Source organism: Lagopus muta, chromosome 2, assembly GCF_023343835.1.
Source record: "Lagopus muta isolate bLagMut1 chromosome 2, bLagMut1 primary, whole genome shotgun sequence".
Classification (NCBI taxonomy): Eukaryota; Metazoa; Chordata; class Aves; order Galliformes; family Phasianidae; genus Lagopus; species Lagopus muta.
Genome location: NC_064434.1, coordinates 34,885,319 through 34,903,792, shown reverse-complemented (window position 1 = coordinate 34,903,792; position 18,474 = coordinate 34,885,319). Strand labels below are relative to the sequence as shown.

Below are 18,474 nucleotides of genomic sequence, written 5' to 3'. Positions count from 1 at the left end.
TATTTCATAGGTTGGTGTTGATTTCAGTCAGTGCTGTCAGCTGCTGGCAAGGCTTGAGTACTGCCAGTGGGGTGTGGAGAACAGAGCTGTGCAAATGTGGAAGGTTAGGTAAGACACAGGCTATTTCAATTTTAAGAAGACGTTGTCATGAGAAAACATGCAAGTGCTTATTACTAACCCTGACCACTGTTGGAAGTCTTCAAAGGTAAATGTTGCCTAACTTACCAGGGTCATTAGTTGAGAGCATTAAGAGAGAATATCCATATCAATTTACACATGTTGAAGTTTCATGGTATAATGTTAATTTTAAGTGATTTAGAAGTATTTTCAGTGTGATGGGAGAGATGAGGGCACACGCTCCCCTGCCTCACTGATCTCCTCGCTGGCACAGGGTTTCTTTAATTCCTCCACTGGAGGCAGCTGAGGTGTAGAGAGCACTCCTGCACTCCTGCCGTAGTTTGGCTTGTCCAGAGCTTCAGCAGCGACTCTTGTTGCAGCCCACCTGCCTCTGCAGGCTGCTGTGTGAGTTCAGTCCCTGAAATAAGGAAATTGTGCTGGCCAGAATGACTCTGAAGTAAAAGAGTTTTTACTAGTCATGAAATTGAGATTTATTTTTTGATTGCTCAAGCTGTTTGGGGGGGGAGGAGGAGCCCAGAATATTTCAGGATGTGAAATTATGACCATATTGGGATGCTCATTTCAACTGTGAGAGCTTTGAATGTACAATATGGGTAGCAAATTAAGTAGCATGGACAGCAGTGCTGTCTTCAGGAAAGACCAGTCTTAAGGTTCCTTCAATGTTCATTACTTACAAATAAAGCTATCCTCAAGACTCAGCTTTGTAATGATCCTTTCTGATAAAGCAAGGATCTTGAAGACTGGCCAAGTGAGAATAATTAACTGTCTATCTTTTCTTTTCTTTCTTTTTTTTTTTAGGTCCCTTATTAGAAATGCAGCTGGCAATTTTTTTTTTTTAGTTCTTTTTTAATTCTTTTGCTTGACAAAAATTATATGCAGTTCTTTTTAAGGTGCTTTAAGCTGCCTCTCTCTAACATGGTTACATACTGTGAATTCTTTTCATGGATTCTCTTTTAACCTTTTCTACTAATTACTTCCCGTATGTTTCTTTTAATTTAGAAAAGCCTTAAATATTTTCTGAATTTGCTTTATACTCCTAGGAGGTTTGATCAATACACAGACTTTTTCAACTCCAGAGACCTGTGTTCCAAATGAATTTAATTTATTGTGGGTAAAAGTGAATTTGACATTTTCATCCTGACTTTGTTTCAATACTGCAGATCAGTAAAGCTCTGCCAGCCTGAGCCAGGCGTGCTGATGAACAAAGTGAGAAAACTGCTTACCTGTTTGTACTGTGACTGGTTTTGCTCTGTTCCTTTCTCCTCTTTCATTTCTTTGAGTATTTCTATCAAGAGCTGGGACATTTCTGTATACATAATCTAATTACAAGAGAATTTTGATGATGATACGTAACTTGGCACCACTTCTTACTTATGGTTGTGAATACTTGAATGTTTTGACTTTGCCATTTTGCTGAGTTCCAATAATTCTCACTGTTAGTGAGCCAGTTTAAGGTCATGTACATTGCCATCAGAACTGAAGAGAATTACAAAATCATACTACGAGGCATTTGTTGTGTATTGAAGGTCAAAACAATTTCTTGCTGCTATCAAAGTTTCTGTTTTCTTTTGTTTCTAAAAATAGAGCTGGAAATGGTGAGAAATTGGTTGGAAAAGACAACCAGAGTATATATAGAAAATGCATGTATTTCACTGTGAATTAAAGGTGTGTGTGTATATATATGCATCATATGTATACTTAAAACATAAATTTTCTAAGAAAGAGATGCGTTCGAAGTCACGCTTTACCAACACAATGCACACACCCTTATTTAATTACTGACAATCTCTAGGTAGGGGGAGGGAGAGAATTTAGACTCTGTGAAGTCTTATTAAAGGGAACAGAATATAAAATCAAAGAAAACAAAAAAAAAATGTTTAATAGCAAGCACTGTATGAAAACTTGGGACTACTGACGAATACGATGGGCTCTGAATGTCCCTTTTAATCAAACTAAAAATTGTTTCAGTGTTCTGCAGTCAAAGAATTTTCCCTACAGGTGTGTCTACATCAGCATAATGCTTCTGGAGCCTCTTACCTGAAGGGAATGAGTTTTTTGCCTTTGTTTAGCAAGGGGGATGTTTAGCGATTGCCCAGCCTGCCCAGCACACTCCCTCATACAACTTTAGCTGACTGCCTTCCTACAGCAGTGGTCTTTTTTCCCCGTTCTTTAAAGTTGCTTCCTTTGGGTATTTGGAGCTGGTGTAGTAACAGCTCTGACTTGCCCAATATCTGCAGAAATCAGGCTAACTTGTTCAGTAGCACCAACATTTCTTTGAGTCAACTTATCCTACCATTCCTCCGAATCTTGCTAGTGCCCGTAATGACCATAAAGAGCTGAAGTGAATAATCAGCACAAACTAGGTCTGACATTTTCTATTTAGGAAGCCATTACACAATATAACAGAGATTCTCTATTATTTCTCTTCTTGTATTGGTGCTTTCGTATCACTGTGAATGCTTTTATTTGTCCTGATCTGGTTGACTCTTAAGCCTGCTGCTCTGGGTGCGTGTTTATTAGTCTGATTCTATTGTTGTATCTGAGGTGTCTAATAAATAGAAATGGGGACACATGCCGTTTTTTGTCTTACTGAGTGACATTCATCACAAAGGGGTCTATTAAATTATTCTGATCAAGGGTTTTTTGGACAAGAAAAAGCAAGCTACCAATCAGTGCACATGGTACAATGCACGGCACATCTTTCGTTTCTGTACTGGTTCACATAGGACTGTGTAATCGTGTTTGCAAAGGTAGCTCTTGCCATTGCAACAAGCCTGGGCTCTTTGCTATAGTTCAGTAACAACTGTTGGAGATGCGAAAAGGTTATGGATGTAAAGTGATATCTCAAAATATTTTTTCCTTTTCTTTTAGGCTTCTCACCCAGAATGTTGGTCTTCTTTACGTTGGAAACTTTGACAGACCTTTTGCACAGATTAAGGTAGGACTAACAAGTAGGGCAGAGAGGCTTTTTAAGCTAGTTCACTTCTGTGTACTTTATTCTGTATGCTTCAAGTCTCGATTTAGAGAACTTTAAGTGTATCAATACAATTCCAGCAAAACTAATTGGAAATAGTGCATTTTTTGTAGTTATTCACAATATTCTGGGTTTGTTTCTAGTTACACTTGCATACTTTTCAAAGAAGTTTACTTTTTCCTGTAGTCTTTTGATTAATTTTAATTCTGGTTTAATTATCAGAACCAAAATGTTCTGTTTTTTAGGTTACCTTATCAGTGACATTTCAAAACAAAACCATTTTTAGAACTCTGTAATTCTTCAGGTAAACCTTGACAAGGGAAATACTGAAGTAAAAAGCACAGATTGTTTTCCCAGAGTTACTGAATTTGTTATAAAAAGATCATAAATTGCTGGAAAATCATTTGTCTTTTGTATCAGTTTCTTTTATTTTAGTTGAACTATAGTAGTTTAACATTCCTAATTATCAGTTGCTAATTAGTTATCGTCATATCACCTGCAAACAGAAATGTCTTACAAAAATAATGGATTGATTTTTGGTGAGTGTCATTGGGATTTTACTTAGGACAAAGAGAGCTAGACATAAGAACGTCATTCTTTACAATGGGATGTGGAAATGCAGTGTTTGTTTTGGAATGCTGAAATGTTCTGAATAATACTTGTAATTATTATATATCCTGGACTCTTGGCAACACTGATCCTCAGGGTGTTCATTTTCTTCTTTCTCTTGATTTTAAAAGCCTTGCTCTTGTTTTACGTCAAAATGAAACTTAATTTCTAAAACTCAAATGTGTTGCTGTGCCATCCCTAATTGCATTACTAAAGAACAGTACTCCCAACTGTACCTAGCAAATACTTGCTTTTTCTACCTAAAACCTTTGTACTGTTTTCACATGGCTTCAAAAGAACAGATACTTGGCTTTTCATCTTCCCATTACCAACATATATATATATATTATTCAGCTTGGTTAATAATCAAACTATTTGAGATGTTTCTGGCACAACACCTTGCATTACAAGAAATTTCATCTCAAAAAAGCTTGTATATTTTTGGTGATAACAATTCATAATCGTGCCTCCTGAAATGCTTTGTGTAAGTAAATAAAATATACAGACATATAAAGAATCATAGAATTATAGAATCACAAGGTTGGAAAGGACCTACAAGATCATCTAGTCCAACCATCCTCCCATTACCATTGCTACCACAGGCACTAAACCATATATATGGAATACAGAATGATACCCTGGAATTCTGAACTTACATCGTCTGCAAGACTAACTATAATCTCCTTATTGTCTTTAGGATTGAGGATGATCCGTTTTAGTAAATTACACCTCTATAAACAATACCTCTGGGTAACATGGCAATTGCCCACCCAGTGAAGATCACTCCTCCATTGAGATGTCATTTTTGTCATCAGTGTGGAGGGCTGCCATTAGGTTCCATCTCTTTTTTGTGGTGTTGGTACCACTGATAAGATCCTTTATTTCTATATTTAAGGAGTGTGAAGGGGCCTAAGGGGCCTAATGATTATTTTGTTTTTACTGAGCATTAGAGCTGGCCCTACACAGTGCTGTCTTTCAGGAGATAGTTCCCTCAGCTTCCTTTCCCAGGGATAATCAGGGAGCTTAACCTTGCCTTGAATGACTGATGGTAGGTGTTCTCCAAGATTTGGCTGCATTTCATTTCTGGTTACTATGCACATCTGATTGCTAGCCTGAGGAGAGGAGTCAGAGCCTGCACTGCCAGACAGCAATGGAAAATTTTCATCCTGAAAAATGAGTGATGTCGTGCACAGGACAGGATCAAACTGTAGGACTGAGTGCAAAAACAGAACAAATGCAAAGTATGCATTCAATTTCCTGCGCTTTGCATTCACAGGCTTCTCTGCTGCAAGTTGAGGCTGCATGTTTGTGCAGGTTCTTTGGACCTTCCTTTCTGAACATTCCTTAGTGATTATCCACTAAGTTTCCAACATACAAAGCCTTACTGTCACCATGAGTCATGGTATTATTTTATTTCTTTTAAACCCATTGCCTAATAATTTGATTTTTTTTTTCACCCTTACATCAGGAGATAGTGAGCAGTCATTCTCTATTCACAACTTTGATCCACTTTCATATAATACCAATCTTGCATATGCCAAGCTACAAAGAGTTAATCTATTTAATTGCTCCATGTATCCAAGCCATTCAGTATCTCCAATGAACATTCTTTACACTTGTTATATCCTTCTGCATTTTTACTCTTGCCTCCTATGATGGTAGGGATTGGTTCAGTGTTCAAGATGTAAGTGCAGTAATGTTTTCCTTAATATTTGCTGTTCATAGTGTATATGTGGTACAGTGCTTGATAAATATCTGATGTAAATTTAATTTGAATACGCTAATATTAGACCTTCTAGTTTATATTGCTGCTGTGTTCTCATTTTAAATGTTAAATTTGGCACAGAATAGGCAGTCTGGATATTCGAAATAACTTTCAGTTACCACCTGGGGAAAACAAACCTTATTATCCGCTAAATGAGTGTAGATTATATATAGGCATATTTAAATGAGCTAACTCCACATGGCTGTACTCTCTCAAAAATAATGCTTATTTCTGGAGCTATAGGTGTATATATGGGCATATATTTGCACACCACTGCTTTGTTTCTTTTGTAGAGATAAAGATAATCTTGAAATAGCAAGCTCATTTGTCTCAGAGTAATCTCTTCCATGGTTCTCAATTAGGAAATGATGCACAGTTAACAAGAACAATAAACTTTTTAAATTGAGACTCCTATCTGATTCCTTGGAGATTCTAGAAAATGTCAGCTGCCTGACAGCAAAGGAATTGATGCAACTTCTTAGAGATCTTCAGCACCAGTAGTGGGGAGTAATGATTCACATTAAGAACTGGTACTGCTAAAGGAAATTTATGTATTCTGAAGGTATACCATGGTCTTCTGGAACTGTTGGTACAGGTTTCTTTTGTTGTTCCTCCAGCAGTCTTTCATACACTGCTGCTAATGATCTCATCAGTTAAGAGAACTGTGAACCAAACTTTGTCATGGAACATATATAAGGCAGAATCTTGGTAACCTTTTTAGTTTAGACGTGATAAATTGGTCTCTCTTGTTACATAATTGACCCACTTGCAAAGATCCCAACAGTTGAGGTCTTCTTTTAAGATATAGCATTACTTGCCAAACATGCGCATTAAGGAATGCCCCAAACCACTACATTCCTCTGTCAGTGAAGATTTATTACTCAAAGTGAGCCATTATTTTACAGCGTTACTTCTAATGCATTTTTAGTGTGCTTTCAGTAGGATGAATAGGAATGTTATCAGGTCTTTGAAATATTCATAATAAACATATAAGCTGCCACGTTCGTCCTCATAAACTCCTGTTTCAATTCACGTACATTTAAAAAACTGCAGAGAAAAGCTCCTTTTCAAAGTGTACATTTGCAATAGCAAACAAGTTTTGATTTTCCCGAACCATACAGGATGATAATTGTGCAATGTCTTTGATGATGAAGACTGTGGATGGCAAGTCTGAGAAAAGATTCTGCAATACTGCTGTCTCTTCTCAAGATTATTATTCTGTGTCTTTCTTCCTCATATGCAGTAATTCATTAATATTTATATATATTAATATTTATCATGTTTCTGAGACATAGATGAACTGGTAAGATTAACTGAAATTACCTATCTTCCTCCTCCTGTCTTGCTTTCAGTGATGTCAGTGGTAGCGCTTGATAGATTTGATCTCTGTGCTTCATTATACAAAAGGAATGAGAAGCATTTGCTCCTGAAGTTTTTGAACTCTGTATCTGGTAGTGGTTAGATTAGAAGGAATGGAAAAAAAAGTGTTTTCCTGGCTAGAGGGATCTGCGTTGAATTTTTCTTCTCCAGTAGTTTAATATTCTGTGCCTGTTCATAGATGTTAAAGGTTTTGCGTGTTGCCACTTTGAACAGAATTCAGGATGCAGAATCTTTGAGTTACTGCAGGAAGTTTGTGATCACTCTTGTTGTGGACTAACAGTGAGTTTCGGTATGCTCAGTAGCTCATAAAAATGATGGCTATTCCGGTTAGCAGGTGATGAATTAGTGATTTGAAAGTCAAATACGCTTTAGCAATGAAGTCTCACTTTATTTCCACAGGACTGGTCTTTAACGACGTGTTGAAGGAATTTATTTCATGTAGGGTAGTTCTTAGAATTGTTTTTTGTTTCTAAATTAAAGTATTTTAATTTACTGCTTAAATATAGCATTGGTTCAAACGTGTTATAGAACAGTTTCACAATACATTTGCTTACTTTTTTTAATCTTACACCATTTAAGTAGCTGTCTTGGTATTTGCTGTTGTATGTGTCTGCATTTGTGATTTCCACCTTTCTTTGGATCTTAATTGGTTATGTTTATTAAATATCTCTTAGAAAAACAGATTTTGTGAAGGTTTCTGTAGGTGCGACTGTCTTGTTCAGTAAAATAAAGTCTTGACATTAGTTGGAATTGGCTGGCAGACTTTGTTAAATCTATTTTCGTTAGTGATTGTTGGTATTCTTTTGGTAAGAATGAAGTTAAGCAAGAAAATATATCATGCAAATGTTGTGTTTAATCGAAGTTACTAATTTCATAGCATTCATAACAGCAAAGTGTTTTAAACCTGTTTCCAGAATGAGAAGTCTTCATTGCATACATGATCTGTTGCTTTTGAAATAGAGATTTGTCAAAACAAAAGCTTAGTTATGCTCTAACCTGTAATTATAAATTCCATGATATTGTTTCATCAGTTTATTAGGATTGAAAGTTTTTGCAGATCAGTTCCTAGCTTCTAGGATGAGGGGAAGCTGTTCAGTACATTGTGTTCTCCATTATTAATCAGTAATGAAGCTTCTGACAGCCTTTACTGTAGCGCTAATGACTAGTTTCATGTTGTGTTCTTAACACATTTAATTACCATTTAAATAAAGATTAATTACTGCCCTTTTATTTTTAGTATTTTAAGAGTAGTTATTAAAAAGTTGCATAATAAATACTACTTTGTTCAAAATAGAATTGTTCTATTTAATAGAATATATTTAATGATTACAAGAGTACTTTGGAAATAGTGTTCTTACTATTTTGTGTCTATGCTCTAAGTACAGTGGAAAATTCCTGAAAGTTTAAAGTTTGCTTATGAGGAATTTGCTGCTGTGGTTAAAACAGTCTTTCTGTCGAGCAAAAATCGAGCTCTGTACTCTGATCTGCAGCTCTGTAGCCATTACCTGTGATTTTATTAAACCTGAGAACAGTATTGCTGATTGCTGAGGTTGCTAAACTTACCGCCCACACTGCAGGACTGCACTTTGATTCTAAGCTATTATTTGCCCAACTGTGTTATTTTCCCTCAGCAAATACGCTTTTAACTTAGAACATGAGAAAGCAGAGCAGAGTGCTACCAGGCAGAGGCCCAGCAGTGGGTAATTGCCCCAGATTAATTTCACTGATCAAATCTAAACCAGTAGACCCTCCAGGTACAAATCTACCCACTTTTACTTTAGAAATGCAGTCAGCTTATCAGAGAATTTATTGCAATGTTTTCAAGAGCTAAAACTCTTGAAAGTTGGCCAGTTGGCCCTTGTAAAGACATAGGGGATGAAATCATGTCTAAGAAGTAGGCTGGACCACAGACTTGTGATTCCTTCAGCAAGATAAACCTCTGCAGGTGATTACTGAAGGGAAGGACCACAATTTACGAAAGCAGTGTTTTTGAAAAAGAGAGTGCAAAAACATGAATTGGTGAAAGAGATGCTTTTTGTAGAGCACTACTTAAGTTAGAAGAAGCTGGTAGCTTATTCTCTGAAGCTGGCGTATCTTTCTTCCTGGATGATAATGACACCTACTACCAGTTGGTGATCCCAAAGGTGCTCTCTCATCTGATCAGAAAGTACAGTCATGAAGCTCGTTGTATGAATACAGCTCTTCAGAGTCTTCACAGTTTAAGAGCAGGGTTGGTCCAACTTTCTCCATCCACTCAATTGCTATTCTGACTTCTGTCCCAGCAGCAGTGCACTGTGTATGGTCTTTCTACACGCAAAACATTTCTTTCTCTGCCTGCTGACAGCCAGAAGCAACATACTGGTGCTCCAGTTACACAAAGCTCTACTTGTTGAACTTTCCTAAATATTAACAGAGATTCTTTCGTGAGTACAGCTAGTGAAGACATAAACTGAGTGTTGCTTCTGCTGCTGATCTCCTCTTTGTATTTCTTGTCCTGTTGGCTAATTTTATGTGAAAAGAAATGCAACTGAGTAAAACGTAGGGATATCACGCCTTCAGCATGAAGCAAATAGTGGCTTACTTGGTAATGTCTTTGCAGTTCTTTCGATGACATTATCCAGAAAATGGGTTGTCAATACAGTTTAACCATTATTCTCAGCGATTAGGGGGTTCCTGGGGCATGGTGGTCTGTTGGGTTGGCAGTGTAGTGCTGGTGGAGCTGCTCCAGGACCAGTCTTGAGAAGATGCTTAGTTAATGTTCATAGTTTTATTGATGATTTTACTGTGATTAAGGATTTATGCACTTTCAATGACAGTTTGAAGGAATAGTGCAGGAAAAGGATGAAAGAGAATCAGCACAGGAAGGACTGACTGAGCTTTGGCTGTAGGTTATAAAATAGGACAGAACATAACAAAAGCTTAAATGTGCAGGCACAGAAACAAGCACATCTGCCATCTTTTGAAGCTTCCTTATTTAAAAGTGATGTATCTCAGAAAAAAAACAACAGTTGTTTTTAAGAGAAATGGACTGGGTGCAACCATGAAAAAGGCAGAGACAGCCAGCCATAGAACCTCAGGAGAGATACATTCCTGAGGAAAAGGAAGCGTGAGTTTTACCAGTCAGTGGATGGTTCTGGTTGATTACACTGAAGACAAATTATTTCAATCTCTAAGTGACAGTTACTGGATTGAGCAAAGGCATGTAAAATAAAGCAAAATAGTGGTAAATTCTTTGCTTACCTTATCAAGATACAATGTAAATGAAAGATTGTTTCATCTCCAGATATGCTGGCAGAATTATCATGGGCAATGAGGGGATTACTGATGGGAGAAAATGATTTTTTAAACTATAGCGAAGTAATAGTAAAAGATAAACAGGGTTTTGCCTGACAGAAGTTATTTTATTCTGAAAACTGAGGAATAGTTTTGAGAACTACAGGATTTGGTTTCAGCTTCCAGTAGGAACAGGCAGTGTTAAGGAGTGTAACAATTATATGATTCGATGGCTCTGAAAGAGGAAGATAAAACTGATAATCTGAGTTGCTACGTTTCATTAAACATAGTCACTCTGAATTAAAACACACAAAGCTATAAGACTGTGCTATATTCTACTTGAGTTCAAACTATGTCTTTAGGATAGGCTTAAATATTAATAAATATAATAAATATTAATACATATTTATTACTGTTAATAGTATCCAAACAGAACTGGTGGCTCTTATATTTTATGGGGTTTTGTAGGACGCTACAACAGTTTTTTTTTCACATCCTCTTGATGGAAAGGAAACTCACTCTAGACATCACTGGAGATGGCATTGTTGCAAGTTGAGAAGCCAAGTAAGGAATTCTTTCTTCTTTATTTTGTTTCTTTCTCAGGAACAACCTATATTTGTGTGTTACGCAGAAGTCTATAAATGGGAACACAAACACTTAAAAAGTAGGACTGATCATTAGGAAATCTGAAGTGAATTTCTCGGAGTGAGAATTTAAGCTTTGTTCCTCATGTTTATTGGTACAAGATGATGATGTGCAGTCTCCTCATGGGATTTCCTAAATTGTTGAGATCATGCCTTCTTGTGCCTGAACCTGTTCTCCTTTTCCACTCAATCCTCTCCTCTGCACAGATTTTTAAAAAGGGCTGTGTCAAAGTCAACATCTTAGTTTTTATCTGCAAGGTACTCTCATAGAATCGTAGAATCACCAACGTTGGAAAAGACCTCCCATCCCAAGATCATGCAGTCCAACTGTCCTCCTGTCACCAGTATTTCCCACTAAACCATGTCCCTCAGTACAACATCTGAACAGAACACCTCCAGGACAGTGACTCCACCACTTCCTGGACAGCCCTTTCCAGTGTCTGACCATTCTTTGGGAGTTTTTTCTGACATCCAACCTGACCCTCCCTTGGTGCAACTTGAGGCCATTCCCTCTAGTCCTATTGCTAGTTATGTAGGAGAAGAGGCCGAGTCCCACCTCACCACAACTTTCCTTTAGGTAGTTGCAGAGAGCGATAACATCTCCCCTGAATCTCCTCTTCTCCAGTCAAAAAATCCCTGTTCCCTCAGCCACTCCTCATAAGACTGTTGTGGGATACGGTGTGGGCTATACGAAAAGTTATCTGGCACAGGATTTTGGGCTGTGTTTTCTGTCCTTAGAAATGCAAGTTAATTCTCTGCAGCAATAGAGTTTCCAGAAGGGCAGGCTGGCATTTGAAGTGATCCCCACAGAACCTGGAGTGATAATGCATCTCACTGTCTTCTTTTCTAGTTCAAGGTGCATTTGTTTGACCTGGTCTCTTAAGCAATAATGTGAATATATTTGTCAACAAAATTCTGGACTAGTATCAGCAGCAAGAAAAACTCCTAGAAAGTAGCAAACTGCCCTAAGTGCTCAGCTGGTAGCCTGTGAAGATGAGGGAGGTGCTGGAGAAGAGAGTTCACTGAACTAATTGAAAGTTAGAAAATGTTGTAAGGTGGTAAGAAATCATCCTCTACTGATTCCTAATTTCTGTGTTTGTTAAAGGTTGCAAATTTAGCTGCTTTTTGAAAATGGGCTCCTTTTGAACTATTGCTTCGAAAATTAATTAGGAAACAAAAAGTATCTGTACTTTCTTTCACTTCACTACATCTTGACGTTCTTTGCTGGCAGCTTTACTCCAAGTTAATTGCTAGTGCTTAGGCATAAGGTGTCGTGACTGTGTGTTCTTCTAGTCCCTGTGTAGAGTCCTAAGTCCCACCTGGGAATGGTAGACACTAATAATGTAAATTAATGTATTTTGTGTGTGTGTTTACGGTGTGCACAAATGCCAGCATACAGTGGGTACATTTGCTCTCTCTAGATGCATTGCAAAATAGTGAAAAATATTAACTAACAGTAGGCTTAGGAACTGGTGATGTAAACAGAGGAAGAATACCAACTAGGAAATGTGCATGAGCATTGTGAAAATGAAGCGGTGATTTTGTATGCTGCCACAGTTGCTGTCCATAAGAACAAAATGTTAACGAGCTATAATTTTACAAATTCATTGTGTTCTCCTGGATCAGATAGTCCCTGTTTTGCTTTTTCTCATGATTATGCCCATGAATTCAGTTAACAAATTTGTTCTTTCTGAAGTCTGGAGTGTTCCAAAGAAGTTCACAGAATTAAGAAGATTACCTCTGCAGTTTTCTGTTGTTACTGCCAGTAAGATAGAATAATTGATGCTTTGTTTTGGACTGTCAAGTTGTTGTTTTTTTGGACATCTTTTGTTACATCAGCTTGTAGTCGTTTTTTTAGAAAATCTATCCAAGTTTTTTCTTGCTAAGCATAGGATAAATTAAGCCTTCTGGAAAGGTTAAAATAAGAAGTCATTGATTGTAGATTATATATTTTTAAGCTTTCTATTTACTTCTATATTAACTGTTTAAGAAAAAAAAAGTGCTTTTAATGAGTATTGTAAAAATTGAACATACTGCAAATTTTAAAGCCCTCTATTTCTTATGATTTCTTTCCTAGTGATAGAAAATTAGTATGATAATGCCTCGTTTCTCTAAGAGCATAGAAAAACAAGTGCTGACAAAGGAAGCTCATGAAATTTAAGAGAAGCAAGATGCTGGTTTTGCTATTGGACAGAGATCTCCCTGGCCTTTCCATGCAACGGCTCTGCAGGAAAGGGCCCTAGGGTCCTGGTGGCAAACAAAGTTAAAGGCCAACCATAGCCTGGGTTGTGTTAGCTACAGCCTAGCTGTCACATCAAGCATTTTTAAGATCACAACTGAACGCTGCTCTGGTGTCGTCAGTGCAAGAGGCAGGGGTTGTGAGGAAGGGTCAGTCATCGGCTGTATTTGGAAAGGTTAAAGAAGGTGGGTCTGATTGGTCTGAACAAGAGAAGACAGTGGGGTGGTTGAATTGCTGTCTTCTGTCACTTCAAGTGAGGTTTCAGAAAAAAATCAGATGAACAGACATCTCAGATCTGCACAGTGAAGCAGAAGAGGAAAAATCCCAGTCGGATGTGTGGGAAACAGTGTCAGGGTGAGGTTGTTTGGGTGCAGCAGTAGCAGGTTGCCTAGAGAGATTGTGAGGTGGAGATTTTCAGAATTTAACTGGAAAAGGCCTTGAGCAGCCTGGCTCATCCTTGAATTGACCCTTGCCTCGAGCAGGAGTTTGGACTAGATGGGTTGGTGGAAGTCCTATCTAACCTGAACTTATCTGGTTTCTGCCGTTGTACAGTAAAGGCAGTCAGCACTCTGAAATACAGCTGGTTCTCAAAGATATATAAAACTGCATCATATATTGTGTTCATCAGGAAATTGTACAGTTGGATGCTTCAGAGCCTCCGCTGTTGCTGATTGAATACAGCTTAATTTCAGTCAGTAATATTAACATTCAGTGTACCAGTTAGTTCTTCCTCCCTATCTTTTCCCATGGCTGCAACCTTACTGCATTATGCAACACTTTCAATACTCCACTCTCAGTATATTTTATTTATTTACTTATTTCCTGTTTAATGTTTACTTTGGTAAATGACTGATTTCCTCATAACACCAAAAATATGGGAAAACATCTTTCTTTCCATTAAGGCCTTCCAAAGATGTGAGTCCTCTTTCAGAAAACACTTTTTGCCACTAAAATATTTATTTAGAAGAATGGTTTGTTGTTGTTGTTTTTTCCTTTTAAGTCATTTTGCAGTAGGTTTCAGGTAATGGGACAGTATGGATTTTTTTTTAATGGAATGTATGGTATATATTGAGAATAAATATGCCATTGTTGGCTTGAACTAAGCATCTGTGAGTAACAAACTGAGAAACACTAGTGTTCTCAGGGATGTCTATAAAATGTAAGATGTTATAGATTATTCTGAGTCATTTATTCAAGTTTAAAGAGAGCGAAGAAGAAAATCAACAAAACTGACTACGTGAATTGCAAAGGTTCAGAGTAACAGGTTAGAAGAGGCTAAACATTAGGAAAGCTAACTTCCAGCTCTTCAGAGTTAGTCAGCAAAACACCCTGGGAAACTGTCCTCGTGGATAAGGGCAGAGCAGATCTGGCAAAGCTTTAAGGAAGCTTTCCTTTGCACGCAAGAACTCTCCATCCCCAGGTGTAGCAAGTCAGGAAATGAAGGCAAGAGACCAGCATGGCCAAACCAGGAACAAACTGGTCAAACTGAAGAGCAAGAGGAAAATGCACAGGCAGTGGAAACAAAGACAGGTAGTGTGGGAAGAGTATAAGGAAGCTGCTAGGCTGTGTAGGGATGGGATCAAGAAAGCCAAGGCCCAGTACTAACTTGGCATGGGATGACATGAAGAACAAGAATGACTTCCACAGGTACCTCGAACACAAAAGGAAAGTTCAGGAGGGCATGGCTCCCCTAATAAGTGATACGGGCAAGCTGGAGACAACAGACAAGGAAAAGGCTGAGGTACTTAACAGCATTTTTGCCTCGGTCTTCTCTGATAGCTGCTCACCACACAGTCCTCAAATGTATGATTTGGTGGGACAGGACTGGGGAAACAACATCCCTTTTACTGTAAGTGAAGATCAGGCTTGTGACCTCCAGAGGAACCTGAACATTCACAAGTCTATGGGTCCCAATGCAACACATCCCAGAGAATTAGGTGACGTAGTTGCCAAGCCACTCTCAATGATATTTGAAAAGTTGTCGCAATCAGATGAAGTTGCTGTTGACTGGAAAAAAGGCAGCATCACACCCATTTTTAAGGAGAGTAAAAAAGAATGACCTTGGGAACTACCGACCTGTCAGTCTGTGCCAGGAAAGATCATGGAACAGATCCTCCTGGAAGCTGTGCTAAGGCACGCTGGAAGACATGGAGATGATACTGGAGAATCAGCATGACTTCATCACTGATTTTGGTTGAAGTACTTCTGTCATTGTATGTGTGAAATTAACCAACCAGCTATTCTTTAGCACATTAAGGATGGTCTGTTCGAACTTTCTGGTTTTGTTTCAATTGATAAATAATGAGATTTGAAAGCAGAAGTAGCTAATATGTGTCATCACACCTTAGTTTTCATGATTTTCTGTTTTTTCAGTTTTTTTTTTTTTTTTTTTTTTTCTTCCCAGCATTCCTTCACACTAAATTCATTTACTTTCTTACTTCTCTGGATTATTTTATGTTTTACAGTACTCAACTGACCATGTACAGGATGCTGTTCAGAGAAGTACAGTCATACAGAAAATCAGATTTTCAAAGTGCAGATTGTGCTTACAGCAGCTTTCCTTTCCCCAGTGGTATGGAAATAAACAATGATAATGTAAACATTGGGACATGCGGCTTGTCATTATTAGGATTACATGTGCTAATGTGCAAATAGCTCCATATTGAAGAGACTGTGAAACAGAAGGGTTAAGCTCTGTCTCTGAACCTCAAAGTTATTGCTCACTACCGACTAAAAACTGCGGGGAAAGATTCTCGGAATGAGAGGTTCCTTTTAGCAGTGAGCACAGAAGCACAGACCTTGCAGATATTTCTCATCTGCATTGCATTGTTTCTCTCCCCTTACACCTCTTCCCTCTCCCCCCCCCACCCTGTACTTATGGTGGAACAACAGAACAAGTCAGTCAGTGTAAAGCTGCCAAATTTATCGTGTTGTGGTGCAAGTCATATTTTGTTGTAGCCCACATCATCTTGCTCATGTTTTTCTTTTGCAGGCTTGTATGTCTGAGAATATTCTGGCTCCAATACAAGTGATTTGAGGCTGGCAGTGTTTTTTGTTTTGCTTTCTTATGTTCCACAAAAATCGTCTTGCAGGAGAGGGATGATTTGTCCATGATGCTTTTAAAATCTTGAATGCGTTGCTGCAGCTGTTACGGTGTTATAATTTGTGAAGCCTGTTTTGTATGTGCCTCTCCATACAAAGAGTATAGACTTTCCTGTGAATAACTGAGTATACTTTGCTAACACCTCTTTATGGGACCAGGTCCTGTGCTTGAGTTGAAGCAGAGACTGTTTTTCTTTTGATGCAGACAAGCTTATGCTTGGTTTCCATCAGTGCATTTGCTTTTTCTTTTGACTACAGTACAATACTTAAACAGTATAACAAATGTGCTCAGGCTTCCCAGAGTTTTAGGCAATTTAGGACAATTGTTGTATATACTGTCTTCTCAGAGAAAGCACTGCCCTAAATCTGTGGATCTTTATTATTTCCTTCAAAAACTCTTTTCATGTCATATTTGTCATTGATTAAGCTGTTCTCATTTTGGAAATCTGTTTTTTGTCTTCTTTTTTCTGCGTGAAACCAGAGGCTTTTGTAGGTACTGCAGGCAAATGAAATAAAGGGAGTAGAACAGATAATAATCAAGAGTACATACAAAAAATGATTTCTATATAAAATCATAAAAACCATACCGTATTAAAATTAGTTCAAATTGAATGAAATGATAAAGGTAAAGGTATTTGTGCAAACTCTTTTAGGTCATCTTGAAGCATTTCTTAGTAGTTCATTGGTTAAAGGTGTCATAAGAACAGCCAAGATAAAGCTAAAGGGGATAGAGAAAGCAAATTGCTTTTAACAATTTATAGGCTGAGTAGATCTAAATTTGTGAAGATTTTTAGAGGTGAGTGATTTTGAGTCTAAACTGAACAAATGAAGTTGAACTTGATAAATGAGCTAGAACTTGTAGTACTTTTGCAAAATGCAGAAGATAATCTCTTTAAAATAAATTACTTATGAATAAATCAAGATGTTGAAGTTGCAAAGGGTGAGAGATGATATAGCAGGGTAATTCTTTGACTAGGAAATTGTCTTGGAGACCTTTCTTTATAATATATAGAAGGCACATAGTGAGCATCACGAATGAGAAATATTTTAAATGTCAGATACTGATAAGATTGGAGGAAAGCAGTTGGCAAAAATCCTTGTATTGAGAGGTGCTGTGCTGTTTTAGGGCTAGTAAAAGGCAAATGCAGATTAAATTTAGATAAATGAAAAAGAATAGGCCTGCAAACAATAACACAGAAGGTAGAAGAAATATCAAATGAGATAATTATGCAGGATATCAGTTTACAAAGGAAAAAGGGTTGTGGGTAATATCCTGTCTGATTATAATACCCATAAAGGAGGGTAATTTCAGCCATCATATGCCCCACAGGCTCTCTGTGTAGATTGTGGAAGACAGCTCATTCCACAGGGGCAATCTGAGAACCTCTGAGAGTGGAGCCTGGCAGGTGCCTCACTGGGTCTTTGAATTGCTTTAAGAGTGCCAGTGGATTGCATACAGAAACAGTGTCCTAAATTTTGAGTAACTGAGATAATGGTGCAGGTACCTGTCTGGCTTGTCTCTGTGGTTATTTCCAGTTATGAGACCAAAGGCTTGAGTAAGAACAAATTCTTAACGTACAGCTGTTTTAACTACAAGCGAGCATTTCCAGTATAGCATTTCCCCCAGACAAGCTTAAATGTCAATTCCACTACTGCTAATAGATTTCTAAATATCAATCTTTTTTTCTCCAACCGTTTTACGTCCTCAAATATAATCCTTAAAACCAAGTATATCCTGCAAGCTTAGGCTCTGTTAGACTTCTGATTAGAAAGTCAGAGTTTCTTATACAAGGTTAGTGAATTAAGAGGAAGATGGGATGAAACTAGATTGTGCCAATGAAAGGCTGGCACGTCTGTAAGAAGATGGGATTCCATACAAATACAAATAAAAGGGTGTTTATCTCCTGCAGAGTGAACTGGTAGCTACCACATTTACAATCTAAAGAATGCCTGGAAAGTGGTATTCCTCAGGAAAGAAAAACTGTACATAGACAGCAAATCAGGTACAAGCGTTTCTTTTTTGCATTCGTAGAATTACAGAATGGTTGAAGCTGGAAGTGACCTTAAAGTTAATCTAGTTCCAGCCCCATGCCATGGGCAGGGTGCCTTTCACCAGCTGAAGCTGCCCAGGGCTCTGTCCAGCCTGGCTTTGAGCACCTCCAGGGACGGGGCACACAGCTCTCTGGGCAGCTGTGCCAGCGCCTTAATGCCCTTATAGTGTAGAACGCCTTCCTGGTGTCTAATCTAAGTCTTTCTTCTTAGTTTAAAACCATCAGCCCTAGTTCTGTCATTACACATTCTGGCAGTAATTCAGTCCTCTCTGTGCATAATGTACAGTGAAATGCTTTAT

General features: G+C 38.0%; 1 protein-coding gene across 3 annotated transcripts in view; it reads left to right on the top strand.

Moving 5' to 3' along the window:
- The window catches only part of RNGTT (RNA guanylyltransferase and 5'-phosphatase), a 196,766-nt gene that overhangs the window by 159,000 nt on the left and 19,292 nt on the right, over positions 1 to 18,474 (top strand). For all 3 annotated transcript variants that reach the window (XM_048937810.1, XM_048937809.1, XM_048937806.1), the window contains one exon: positions 3,010 to 3,076. In XM_048937810.1, coding sequence (XP_048793767.1) covers positions 3,010 to 3,076 — 67 coding nt within the window. The remainder of the gene's footprint in view (positions 1 to 3,009; positions 3,077 to 18,474) is intronic.